This window comes from Pteropus medius, unplaced genomic scaffold (genome assembly GCF_902729225.1).
Source record: "Pteropus medius unplaced genomic scaffold, Ma_sr-lr_union100, whole genome shotgun sequence".
In the NCBI taxonomy this organism is placed as follows: domain Eukaryota; kingdom Metazoa; phylum Chordata; class Mammalia; order Chiroptera; family Pteropodidae; genus Pteropus; species Pteropus medius.
In genome coordinates this window covers 816,421-830,966 of record NW_024350319.1, presented here as the reverse complement: position 1 = coordinate 830,966, position 14,546 = coordinate 816,421, and the positions used below count along the sequence as shown (strand labels likewise).

The 14,546-nt window shown below is 40.4% G+C and overlaps 1 protein-coding gene across 1 annotated transcript in view; it reads right to left on the bottom strand.

Moving 5' to 3' along the window:
- CACHD1 (cache domain containing 1) overlaps positions 1–14,546 on the bottom strand; it is a 198,476-nt gene that overhangs the window by 56,569 nt on the left and 127,361 nt on the right. Inside the window, exon 5 of the mRNA XM_039838488.1 lies at positions 424–550. Within this exon, the coding sequence (XP_039694422.1) occupies positions 424–550 (127 nt within the window). The remainder of the gene's footprint in view (positions 1–423; positions 551–14,546) is intronic.

Genomic DNA, 14,546 nt, shown 5'->3' with positions numbered 1-14,546 from the left:
TCTAGAAGCTGAGATCTGTGCGTAAATTTCAAAAGGATGGACAAGCACATTATCACAGAAAGGAAAGCTGAGCAACACAAACTCTAAGATATGCTATAAAGTCTTCTAGAGCTGCACTTCAGAAAAGGCATTACCATTTATATCTCAAAGATGTCTGAAGCTCAGAATAGTCTGGATGCTTCAATTAGTTTAATTTCTTTAATAAATAAACATCTTGTTTATTTGGCTTGTTAGATACTTCTAGAAAAGCTCTGGGCTTTATCATTTGCCCTTCCTAGCACATCCACATTCACCTATGTTCAGTGGTAAAACCATTTCAGAACATGTATAAGTTTCTGAGCCATGTGTATAAACGAGGAGTCTATATTTCATACAGATCGTTCTTAAACAGTAAATAAAATTTTAGCAAGTAAGTCAACATACCTACTGCGATGCTCATAGCTGCCCTTACACCGAAACTTGTGTGCTGGGAAAACAGTGAAAATTCCTTCTTCTGAACTGAAATACTGCCACTTAATTCCAGGGTTGGATTTCAGGTTGTCTGCAAGAACTGGAGGAGGAGGGGAAATGAAATGTAACCGCCAAACCCACAGGTGCACGCAGCACCACTCCTCAGGCATCTGTTTTGCATAAACTGCTTGTAGTATGAAGAAATTCCACTAGATGTTAGGCTGTAAATTTTCTATTAAGCATTTTCTTTCTGTCCCTTAAAAAGTACACCATAATAGAAAATGTAATGAATGTTTCAGTCAGGTGAAGCTATTACCCTTAACACTGTATGGTGACACTATAAGTCCTGGATTATTTTCTCTAGCATGAATGATTCATCTGCATTAAACCCTCCCCTCACCAAGCTAGTCCCTGTTGGGCCAGCATACACTTACTTGCTGGCTTGGGGTAAATTCTCTAACTGTAAAAAATATTAACGTTAACAGGCCTACTCTCCAGAGGGATTACACCTGTGACCTTGATCTTGCTCACTCCACAATGAGAGAAACAGCATAGATGGTATTTGATAGGCTAGAACCATAATCATTCAGTACCAGCTTATAAAATGATTCCAGTGTGCCAGCACTGGGATAGAGGCTTTCCTTTATGTTATCTCATTTAATCCATACAACAACCCTAGGATGAAGGTGAGATCATTACTCCCTACTTCGGAGCTGTGAAAAAATGTGTAGAGAGCTTTAGCGATTTGTCTAAGGCCTCATCAGTAAATGGCCAAGTTGGGATTCAAGCCTCAGAATCCTGGCTCTTGTGTTCTTTACATTATGCAGTACTGCCTTCTTTTCTATGTATACTGCATCCCTGCCACTGATCTGCAACTGGAGTCACAGCCATCTTACTGTGTACGATCCTGCCCCCAAACCTCCACTAAGTCTTTCTTACCCTCTCTCCCCAAAATGAGTTCTCTCCTTCCTCTGATGCCCTGTCACTCCGTTCCAAACCAACTCAGTTATGTAGGTATGTTTTATACACTTATTATGGATAGGGTGCTGCTTTACATGCTGCAAAATACACAAAGATGAGCAAAAAACAAACCCTACTGTGATAACCAATATGCCAAAAGGATTATATACGGGGAAATGTAACAGAGGGCAATTCAGTGGAGGCGGAGTTTGAGCAAGGACAAAAAGAGAAGTGTGAGGCGCCTTCGACAAAAACACACATAAAGCTCTGAATGCCACGTGGCCATCCTTTGGTCTGTCTGCCTCGGATTCTGACTTTGCAGATCATATGGTCTCTGTTGCAGTTAGCCAACTGCGCCACCGCAGTGTGAAAGCAGCCATGGACATCCTTAAACAAATGTGTAGGTGGGTGCCAATTCAAGTTTACTTACAAACATCCGTGACAAGCTAGATTTGGCCAATGGTCCTTCAGTTTTAGTGCTGGTCCTCCAACCACACCATGTAAAACGCCTTACATAGAGGACTTAAAGCCTGCTCACTGCCTCATGCCTTCAGTAAAGACCCTGCCCAGCACACACCAAGGAGCTGTAGCACATTTTATCCTCACAAAAATTCCAGGAGTGAAAAATTAGCATCCCCAAGATACACATGTGGAAACAGGCTGAGAGAGGCTTTTGACCTGTTTGAGGTTTCAGTGGACAAGCCCTGTGTGTCCACAATGCCGGTCCCCTCTCCACTCTGCCAAGGTCATTCATCACTTGGATTCAGGCAACCACACGTTCTCCTGAGACATATGGCTGAGGTGAGTGCATGTAAACATGGAAGAGGATTTTTCTTTGCCTCATCTCCTGGGGGTCTGAAGCCTTAATCTTGATCTCATATTAGCACTGTTCTCCAGGCAGCTGTGCCAATCCAGCAATAGAAAGGCAAACATTGCCTTTGGAAGTAAAGGAAAGCTCAATGACCTCATTTAAAAGTAACATCTGAAACAATAAACAGGCTATAGAGAGACTATTAAACGGGGAGCCAATGAGGACAAGACTGTTTTAAAAATAAATCAGAATTCATTCAGTGCATGATACATTTAGTCTCACCACAAAAAGATTATTCTGGTTCTTTATAATCATCGCAGCACTAAGAGTTTAAGTATCAGGCAAGGTTCCCCAAACCCTCCCGCTGAGAACTCCTTTGGCATCTGATTAAATTTCATCCGTTATTCAGTACTAGCAGAAGATGATGGATATGATGGTAATGAGGACCCCAGAGCCCGGAAGTAATCTATCATTGTGGTGTGCACCCCAGGCAGGCCCCCTGCTGACCTAGCCGTGGAGGTGAATGAGAGCGCTATTATCCATGCAGGCAACTCAGAGGGGGCTTCTCCATTCACGAGTCAGTTAGGTGTTCTGGTCACTGGAAAACTTGGGCTGGGGTCCTGCACACTCACTCTTTCCTCAGAAGTGCTGGACACCGTCCAGAAAAAGCTGGGCAGATGCCCAACCTGTCAGCCCATGATGCACTGCATTAGGCTTTAAGCTATCAACAGGCAGGGCCTGTATGTGTCTAAACTGCTCTGCACACCTACCTCAGACAGACACATGTGAGGGAGGCAGTAAATGGATTTTTCCTCACTGAAGCTTATCCCCAAGACAGAAGTTATGGCACACTCTGAATTCCTCCAGCATTTTACCTCTTCCTGCCTTCTAGTTAGTGTTATTGTTGTTATGGGTAACTTTGCTCCTCCATCCCTAGATCCTAAGATACTCAAGGGTAAGATCTATATCTGAGCCATCTCTGTACCCCTGAAGCAGAGTTTCCGAGTTCTTTTCACATCAAGGCCACAGTCTATGAGAGCTGCAGGGTTGGTATCTGCAGCGCACAGGCTGGTACGTCTGCACAGCAGCACTATTTCTCGATTGTTTTTCAATACCTTTGTTTGATAAACTCTGAAATCTTACTTTCCTCTAATGCCAAATCCAATTAAAAATGAATTAAACCTTGTGACTAAATCAATATTGAGCAATGATAATTCTAATATGTTTTAAAATCATAAACGCTCCCTTATCCCACCACCACCGCCACCACCAATACAACCAGTACCGAACAGACAGGTAAATGGAAAGATAAAAAGCCTGCTCATCTGAAGATTTCATGGGGCTATCCAGTCAAATTGTATCAACTGCATATGTTAAACATATGTTTACGGGATGTCGATTTACCTCAATAAAACTGATTTGATAATAAAATAGTAAAAATTTATTGAGCATCATATAAACCAGTTTTATAGGTGGTATGGTGCTTTTCATAATTACTCTGAGTTTGTTATTACACCCATTTTACAGTTGCTGAACTAACTTGCTCAAAGCCAGGAGGGCAGGGTCATGGTTTGGCTTAGATATGCTTATTCCAGAACAGTACAGCACTCAACAGATAAAATGCACACTGCGTATTTCTTGAGGGGCAGAGTAAATATATAACATGTTGGTGCTTCCCAATCAAGATAACTGGTTGCATTAGTTTTTAAACATACAATGTAAATAAATGAATACAATTAAAGAGAAAAGATGGAAAGTAATGATATTATAATTGAAATAAGGCTAAAGTGCACGTTTAATCTTGTGAGAAAAAACAACTGCTGAATTTGCTGAAACTGGCACATGCCAGCTAGGTAGTCCAGTGTTACGGGGTTCGGCACTGACTCCACAGGCTGGCTTAACTGTAAAATGGCACAGACACAAGCTACAGTTTAGATGGCAGAGTCAACAGTAATTACAGCTCTCATGACTTTGAGCGACATCAAACAAATAGCATATTTTTGATAATAGGAGTTCTTATTTCACTGAGAAACTATACAGCTGACACCTTACTTTGTTGGTGTCTTTTTCCTTCAGTCCATGTGAGCAAGCATCAGTAAGCCATTTGGACATAGGCCCAATGCTATTTTACACATTCTTTTTAATTCGGGTTGGTACTTAAGAATAAGAAGGAAGACCCTGATAAATCAGAATGGACCGGGAATAAGAAGCCATGGGTTCAAATCCCATCTCTAAGGCTGGCAAGCTCTCTCACCTTAAATTTACTTTCAATACAGCATCCAAACGCATCTTTCTAAAATGGAAATCAAATCTCTCCAATGACTTGCTTAATTAAAACCCTTCAAAGGTTTCCCACTATACAACACCTAGTACTAAATCCAAACTCAATATAGCCTTGCACCATCTGGCTCCTTCCTACTGTCCAATCACCTTTCCCCTCTTGCACTCACCACACTGAGCTATTCCTTTCAGTTTTCCAACGTGATCCTTAGGCTCAGAATACTCTTTTCACTTTTCAGAGAGATTATCCCTCAAGTGTTATGCTGTCTCAGAATACTCAGTGCTTTTCTTCACAGCAAAAAATTGGTAATGTCCGATGTATTTATTTTTTCAGCTATTTCATTCATGTCTCTCACGAAAAGGAGCTGTAAGTCTATGACAGCAAGAGCCAACTCAGTTTTGTGTATCATATTCCCAGAGCCTGGATGCCTGGCTTTTAGGAAGTACTCAGTATTTTCAGAGCAAACAAGAGAATGATGATCTTGGTCAAGGCTCTTCACCTATGTTCCCCATAGAATGTCAAAATTTCCTTACCTGTAAAGTAATGGACTTGGATAAGGTGTTCCCCAAGCCCCTTTAGAAACCGAAGTGTAAGAGGGCACAGAATGAAGGCCAATAGGAGGGAAGTGCATGGATTTACAACTAGAGAGAAAGCGCAAACTTCCCACTGTAATTGATCAAGTTTATGTTTTGTTTTGTTTTGTTTTAAAAACAGGGCATCTTTACTTTCTATTGACTTAAAAGCTGTAGGTCAGCACTCTGAGATTATTAAAAGTGATCCAAAACTAACTAAACAAAATGTCCAAAGAGTACCAAGAAACAGATGAGAATGATGGAGAAAATCTAACATTGGCCTTTAGAGAATGAGGACCTACCTGTGATGGCTCCTTATTCTTTAAAGGCAAGCTCTTCCCCCACAATCCCCCTCTGCGTAGCCTTCAACAAAATGACTATTTCTTTCTCTTGCAGGCCCTGTGCTAATTCTAAGCAAAGACAAACGATTCTGCAATACTCATTGGCTTATTTTTCTTCAACCGTAACACACAAACTGTTATCAAGAAAAACAGCTAAAAATGTGCCTTTCTCCTTTTTGGTGTTCTTCTCATTATTGCATCTTAAGATCCGACTGCATACAGTGTACTAAACTGTGGATAATTCTAACATATAGACCCAGATCCCATGACCTCCAAATATTTTCCTTCCAATTTTGCCATCTACGTCTGACCAGCTCTAATGTCATTGACCTCTCCAGTCAAAACAAAACTAACCATGTTCTCAAACTCCTTGTCTGCCCTCTTTAATGCTTAAACCACCAGGCTGGTAAGAAAGAGATAGGTTACAAATCGCCTGTAGTTGGGCTGTGAATTTTGTTTTTCTCAAAAATATTGTCCGCCAGGGGTAGGGACAGAAAAAGAAGCCCTGTAATAGAAAGCTTGTTGCCTCCCACCTCAAGGAACTCTGGGCTTTCTGATACCCAGCCCAACACCACTGAGCAAAACACCCAAAGCTATCTACCTCCCACAGTTTGCCAAATCCAAAATACAAGAGCTGTCCTAAATACACAAAGTTGCAGACATATAAAAACACAAACACTTCCCCGACAGACCAGAAGTTACACAGCACCTTTGAGTAATACTCTGTGCAACAGCAATCATTTTGGAGGGGAATAAAATAAATTCACATTCTGAGGATTCCTAACATAATTTCTGGCATTATACACTATCACATCTTTCCAATTCCTATTCCTCGCTACATCCTGAGTATCGCTTTACCATGTATTTAGGAAGGGCTATATTTCATGGACCTCCCCCCCTCGCCCCCAACCCCGCCGATGCTGTTTATGCTGCTCCAGAAGTGGTAAACATATTGAGCCATTAACCATGTACCAGGCCTTTGCTAAGTCTTCCATATGTATTATCTCTGTTAATTTTTACAGTATGTTTTATTTATTCTTCAAGACATCGAGCCATATAGAGGTTAATTTACCTAAATATATAACAGCTAGCAAAAGCCAGAAAGTGGAGGTTCATCAAAGAGATACTATTATTCTCATTTTATAGGTAAGGATATTCTGACTCAGAAAGGGAAGAGTAACTCTGAGCCCTGAATGAGATCCAGAGCATGCAGCCCAGTGACTTTTCCATCACAGTGATCACAATAGCTAAAGCCCATTGCTAAAGTTTGGTTAATGGCAGTTGACCCAGCTATCTCACTGTATTTATTTTAGTCTAATACTAAGTAGTAGAGATTCTTAAATCTTGGATTCTATTCCAAGTTCATGGTCTGTCATGTCTGTTCTAGGCAAATGCTATAATGCAAAAATAACCAGTCCATTCTGTCCTTGATCCACCTGAGACAGCCTGGTCATGGGCTCAGAGAACCCAGAGTAAACTTCTGCAGCAATCTAAAATCAGTATAAGATCTACAGCTCTACCCTCTTCCTTTTCAGTAATCACTTCCAGAGGACCTGAAGATCTAGGTGCTCTCCAAACATTCATGAGAGGAGTAAGAGAAAACAACTCCTCGCTACATCCTGAGTATCACTTTACCATGTATTTAGGAGGGGCTATATTTCATGGCGATACTCAGGATGTAGAGATGGAGTTCTTGAGCCTGGATGATCAACACAATCAGGTTTTGAAACCTGGAGCCCCAAGCTTTACCAAGCCAATATCCTGGTTCACTCGGTCTGGGCTGGAGGCCAAAGAATGGGTATTTTTGACAAAGCACTCCAGGTGACTCTGATGATCACTCAGATTTGGGACAACTGGACCAACACATTAAACTTCATTGTCCTGTTTCCTTAGTTTCATTTTCTTTCTATACTGTCTGTCTTCAGCATATAAACATTTTCAAGTTTCCCTAACTTAAAAAACTATTAGCAGCAGCAATAACGATAAAACCTTTTCTATATCCTATGTCTCCCTAAGTTATCAGTGACCTTTCTCCTTTTCTCAGCCAAGCAAAGCAGGAGTGGTGTACACTGATTCTCCACTCATTGCCATTCCGTTCACCCCACATCTAGCCATTTTGCTTATATGTCACAGTCTCTCTCCATCACCCCTCTCACTTTTTTGTATGACCTCTAATAGTCTACCCCATTTTTTTCCTTCTTCCAGGCTAACTACACTCTTACCTGTTCTCCACAACACTCTTGTCTCCCCAGCATAAAGTCTGTCAGTTGACTGACTTTAAGCTAAAAACAAGTCAAATCAAAAACTAAGTCCAAAACCTCAAACGCAACTTGTCAGACTGACATATAAAAAAGCCCATTAAAATCTGGCTTAGCTCTATCTTCATTTTCTGTTATTTATTCCCTCAGTTCATTTTCTGTTATTTATGCCCTCGGTCACCCGTGCTGGTTGCACTTTGTACAGATTCTGAAATGGGAAATGTGCTCGCCACAGGCACATCACCTGGATAGTTCCTACTGTCTTGTATGACTCAGCTTAACTTGTATGAATCACAATCTGGGTCAAGTGCCCTAGTTTACCTTTACCATGACAGCACTTAGCACTGTATTGTAACCGCACTTGTGTGTTATTTCTCTCCTCCTCTCTACTCCCCCAGTACACACACGTATATGACTTGGTTGTGAGTTTTCTGAGGACAGGAACTCTGTCTGCCATAGTACAATGTTACCATACAGTTGTCACCTGAGAAAAGCTCTTTATGAGGAAAGCGAGGAAGAAGTCAGGGTTGATTCTGGGTCTCAAACTTCAGTGAAAAGTACAATGAAGCTGCTGTTAACTGACATACGAACTTGGCCTGAGAAGGAGGTTTGGGTGGGAAGACAGAGGATTCTAACTTCGGTTTTAGACATAAAAAGTTTGAAGTGTCAGGAGGCAGAATACAGTGATGGATCTCGCTCTTCATTTTAAGCAGTCTACTGTAGGGAGGCTTGACTAGCGATCAGGACACAATGTTTAGTTATATCCATACCAACAATTTGTTGTCTGACTTCAGATAAATCAACTAACTTCTCTGGGCCTGTTTTTCATCTATAAAATGGAAAGGATACTTGTCTTTTGTATTCATGGTGAGGCTAAGACAAAAGTATAAAATGAGTTATATTAAGAATAGATTGATTTTCTTATTGACCTTGTGCGTTTGGACTCAGCATAGTTTCATGCAAATAATATTATTCACCTGCACAGTTTCTGTCACTGTAGATATCTCAGACACTTACGTGTGCTGATTTGTTGCTAAGCTAAGGAAAATAGTGCTATATTAGAGCAAATCACAACTGCATGTTTTTCTTCAGTAAGGTCCTTCAAAAGTCTTGGTCATCTCATTATAAAAATGGGGAAACAAAATTACAAAGATAATCCTAGTTTCTTTCATTCATTCATTCAACAGAGATTTACTGTGTACCTGCTATTCGTCAAGAGGCACACAAAAAATAAAGGAGCAGAAGGTCAAGTAATATAATATAAAAAGTTAAAACTCTATAGTAAGAATGAGCCAATGGGAAAAGTAATAAAGAGGAGTTGTAACTGGCCCAGCGACCCTAAGCTCTCCTGGGAGGTGGCCAAGGACTCCACTGAGACTGTATCTCAGTCTGTCTTCTCCCACTGCTCAATCCTGTTCTCTTCTCTTTCCCCACAGGCTGCCAATCCCCATCTCAGGGTTTGCCTCCCAGTGAACCCAGCAAGCTAAAAGAGACAAGGAATTCTTACCGAAAAGAGTCGGGGAAGGTGGCAAAGAAGTTGGGCCTCAAGGAACAAGCAGTATTTTTCTAAGTCAGAGAAGGCAGGCATTGTACTCTAGGATGAAACAGTAACATGAACAAAAGTATAATCAAGGCTAGTGATTTGAAGAAATGGAAGTTATTCCCTGAATGTGGAGCTCAGTGGGCTTAAGGAAGGAAGAGCAGAAGATAAAATTGAGAGGCCTCCACCTTCATCTCAGAGGTACAGGGGGGACCATCAGAGGTTTTTGAAAAAAGGAGCTACAGAGCAGCAAACACAATAAAGAAATACCCACAGTGTGCAGGACATATCGAAAGACAGAATAGAAGCAGGGAAACCTTTTGGGACATTTCTACATTAATTAGTCTTCTAGGAAGGCAGTGAGGATCTACATTTGTGGCCTTTGAGTAGATAAGACAAAGGGGATTCGAAACACATCTGTGAACTATGAAATCTGAGCCAAGTTTCATCTTCTCTGAAAAGAAGATGATGTCACAACTTGGTGTGATGAGCAAGAAGAGGAACACAGGTGGAAAAAGGTGAGGAAGAGTTTCTGGTACAACCAGGATGGGGATAGTGAGCCCAGACTGTGAAGTAAGCTTAGAGGAAAGCTGTGTTTTTAATTTTTAAGATAACTACAAGATAATCATAGAGAGATGTGTGTCCCAAAGTTGGTTACACGACAAAATTGGAAATAGACTCTGGCCAAAGATAAAGATCTGGGATTCAGCAGCACGTGGCGGGGGTTGAGTGCCGACTGAATTGAAAACAGTCAGGGAGATAATACTTAGTGAGGTAAAATTGCGGAGACATCTACCCTTTGGAACAGAATAACAGAAAAGGAGCCCAAGGAGGAAAATAAAAAGGACCGAGCAGCGAAGAGGATAAATGGAAAGCAAAGGACAGCAGTGTTTCAAAAGAGTTTACATGTCAACTGCCATATCGCAATGAACTAATACTGTGGAAGGGCCACTTGAATCTTTCAAGGGAACATGATATAGTGAAAAATTGGGACAATCTAAATGTTAAACTAGAGTCGATTAATTAATTCACCAATATTATATAATCATTACTACAATGACATATAAGTATATTTATCTACATATGTGCAAAAGAATGTTCAGGATACATTTGTTAAGCAAAAAAACAGGCTGTATCCATTATGATCATATGTGTTATGAAAGTCTATATAAAAGCATATATGTGGCAAATTAAATCCTTTGAAATCAGTATAACAGGGTTATTGTGAGGAACTATAAGAAAGACTAGACGTTGGGGTAGCTCATAGTACAGAAATAGGAAAGTGAAGAAAAGGGCCCTGTTTTGTACTTAATTTTGAATATGTGTATCTCTGATACACACACACGAATGTAAACTGAATCACACAACCTTGACAAATGTAGATTTCTAAGTGACTGAACAGCTTTTGGATGTTATATAACTACCACGTCTTTTACGGCACTAACATAGTCATAGAGTAGGTAATCAGGCATAAAAACAAACTAGAAATTCCCAATTTGTTTTATTTTTATTCTTTTATTTTTTTTAGGTAAAATGTAGCTTTTCACTGTGTTGGTATTAGTATATTTAACAGGAAATTATCATGGTATTTTAAAGAAAAGAGAAAAACCTACAGCACATAGCTGATCTTCATCGTTCACAGAAGGAAGTGATGAAGACACTAAAATTAGCAGCACAACCTACAGCCTCCAGTGCCCACCCGTACCTCCTGCACACTTATCGCTGTAACGTGACTTACAAATGCCCCTTACACCCCATGAATCCGGTTTCTCAATGAAGGCTGCAATGCTACCAAGATCGAAGTTTGAAACTTCAAATGCTCTTTAAATCAAACACAATAAAGAAAGTCCAGACACTTTTTTTTTTTTGGTGAGAAAGATGAACTCTTACTTCTACTCTCACCTCAATTGCATAACTCAAGAGAGCAAGAAGCAACTTTCCTTGGACTCTTCAAATAAACTCTCTTTAGGGATCAGGCTACACATGAGAAAATAGCTCAGCAGGAATTGTTGAAGAAAAAAAAAAGAGTGAGAAACTAGGGATAAAAGCAGGGAAGAACCTGTACAAAACATTACTAGTACCATAATATAACATACACTGTCAAACATTAGTTACTTGAATGGAATCAGGGACAAGGAGTCAATCTGGAAAGTAGAGATCTAGCAGGGGAGGTCTTAAGAAAAAGAATACATGTGTGCTGGATTGATGGACACATGACCTAGTTTTGGATAAATGAACCTAAGAATAGTTTACAATTTATGTGAGTCTGTTTCCAGCTAGTCTGAAAGGCAATCTGAAACTGTGTTATCAATTAGGGACTCAATGATGGATTATATACATTCTGCAAGATGTACATATTGGACATGCGATACCCTATGAAGTACCTTAATTCTGCTCCGAGAAGGGGCAGGACCTAGAGAGGAGGAAAAGAAGGAGCTGTGAGGTCATCCTTCACCATCTACCATTCCCTTCATGTTATAAATGATTGCTCAAGAATGTGGACTTTGGGATGCAGCCACTGCCTTGGTGGAATATCACAGAACTTCGCATGCAAGGAAGCCAGTTCTCATATACCTGAACACTGCCAAAAGCTCCTCATAAATCTAGCTACGTCAACTGTGCAGAGAACGACTCTTGTTTAGTACGTTATACTTGAGACATACGCCTAGAAATAACAAAATTCAAGATCTGATCTTTAACAATATACCTCCTCTCTCACCATCCTCTTCCTCCGTACGTATCTCCTGATTTTTCAAACTATCTCTTGCTTAACAAATACTACTAAAATAAAATGGCATTATTTCAGAATGTCCAATTATGTGTAGCTGAGTTCTATTCTAAAATCTCAGTCATAGACGATAATCTTAGTATAATTAATAAGTCTTCAAACATCTTTTCTCTGGGCCTCACTCTCAGCTGATGATCTTGCTTCCTAAGTCTGTGAGAAAGCAGAATCACTAAGGGAATGTCGCCAAGTTCCCAACAGTACATTCGTCATATGGGCATCCCTACACACCTACTCTTCCCTCCCTCCTCTTACTAAGAATGAACAGCTCTGTGCTTCTGGAACCCCACTTGGAATCCTGCCATCTTTTGCCTAATTAAAAAAAAATGGCTCTGCAATGGTCTCCCCTCGCGCCCATGCCCTCAGCTTTTCTCTACGGGATCATTCCCTTTGGCATATAACCTTGCTGTCATTTCTCTCAATTTAAAAATAGTCTCTTGACTCCATGTGGGCCTCCAGCTTTCTTTTCAGCAAACCTTAGGAGTTCATGAAATTATTGCCTCCAACTCCTCTCCTCCATTCTCAAAGAGCCTGAACCGACTAGGATCAGCCTTTCTTTTTCTGCCAAACAACCCTTGTCAAATTCACCAATAACCTCTCTGTTGCCAAACAAAATGGCTGGTTTCCTTAGGTGCCTACATAACACAGTTGATCTTTCCCTTCTTCTTGAAACACTTTCTTCACTTGGCTTCAGGGAGATGGGTCTCTTGGTTCTCCTCCTACCAGACTGACTTCTCAGATTCCTTTACTGCTTCCTCTAAGTGGTGAAGTGTCCCAAGACTCAGTCCCTAGAGCTCTTCTCTTTCATACTCACAGTCACTTGCTCTGTGCTCTTACTCTCGTGATTTAAGTACTACTTACATACAATGAATCTCAAATTTCTATCTCCAGTTTGGCCCAGACTCCAGACTTGTATATCTGACTGTCTATGAGACATTTCCACTTGGATATCTAATACGCATCTCACACTTAATTTTTCTAAAACTGAAACATTGATTCCCTGCCTCCCTTGCTAACCTGCTCTTTCCCCAGTATTTCCTATTATAATAAATGGCAATTCTGTCTTTCTTTTCGATAAGGTCAAATATCTTCCAAGTCCTTCCTTTTCTCTTACTCACACACCCTGCCCTTTCCCCCCATTCAATTAATAAGTAAATCCTATTCGTTTTACCTTCAAAACATATTCAGAATTCAACCACTTCTCCCCACCTCCACTGTTACTGTGCACTATTAATGTCATCATCACCTGCCACCTGGATTCTGGAATAACTTCCTAAATGTTCTCCCTGCTTTCGCCTTTGCCTTGCCATAGTCGATTTTTGCCAGAGCATCCAATAAATGTTATAAGCCAAGTCCAAGAATGTCACTTCTCTGCATAAACCCTTTTTTCTCCTACCACCTAATGCCTTTCTATCTCATTCAGTACAAAAGCTAGTCCTTACAATGGACAGTAAATTGAGGCTCTTGCTCATCTGGCCTCCAACTACCTCTCTGGCTTAATCTTCTATTTTCCATCCTTGTTCACTGAATCAGTTATAGTAGCCTCCTTGTTGTTTCTGGGCACACAAAACATTCTCTCAACTCAAAGCCTTTGATTGGCATATACTTCTTCCACTTAGCCTTAGGGTTTACAACCCCCTTATTCAGATCTTATTGATGATCCCTTATATAAAATACTGAGTCTCCTTCTCCCTCCTCCTTCCCACTCCATCCACTCCTCCAGCCAAAAGTATCCCCTATAACTCATCTGTGTTACTTTTCTTCCATAACATCCATCATCATCTGACATGTATATTTAGTTGTCCATTTATTTAAGATCTATGTCCCCAGGTACCCAGAATATAAGCTTGTTTTGTTTTCGGCTTATAAAATACAGGGGAGAGGATTTATCACATAGAACATGCTTAATAAATACTTGTTGAATGAATTTTTATTGTACTTATTCATTCTAGTTCATAGGTAGGAGGCCATTATCTGGCAGAATAGCTTCTGTATTCACTAAGAAAAAGGCACAATAACTTGACTGTTAATGATGAAGATAGATCTCAACAATATGGTCATTATTAGAAACAATGAGCAAATATAAAATAAGGCGATGAGGATGTAGCTGTGGCTGCAGCTTCCAGACCCTTCAAGGTCTGGCCCCCTGAGGTGAGTGATCCTGGCAGGGAAGTATTGCTCTGGCTCCTAAGTAAGCATGCACCACCGGTGGTCTGCCCCAGCCTACCCTTTTTATTGTCCCAATCACATTGCCAGGAGAGTGATGTAGCTTCATCAAGACCCTCAACATCAGACTGGGGATCTACTATCAAAGACTTGTTGACAAAGTAATTACCTACCAGATCAGAGTGAAAGTACATTAAAAAAAAAAAAAAAAGTCTATAATTCCTTTTTCCTTTACTTTCCCTGATTATAAAAGCAATGCACGCTTACTTTAAAATTAAGAAAAGGAAGAACTAAGAATTCCTCACTGTTGCATCACTAAAAGGTAACTATTAACATTTATGAGAGAGCCCTAACAGATCTTATAAATATAAAGGAAAAATGC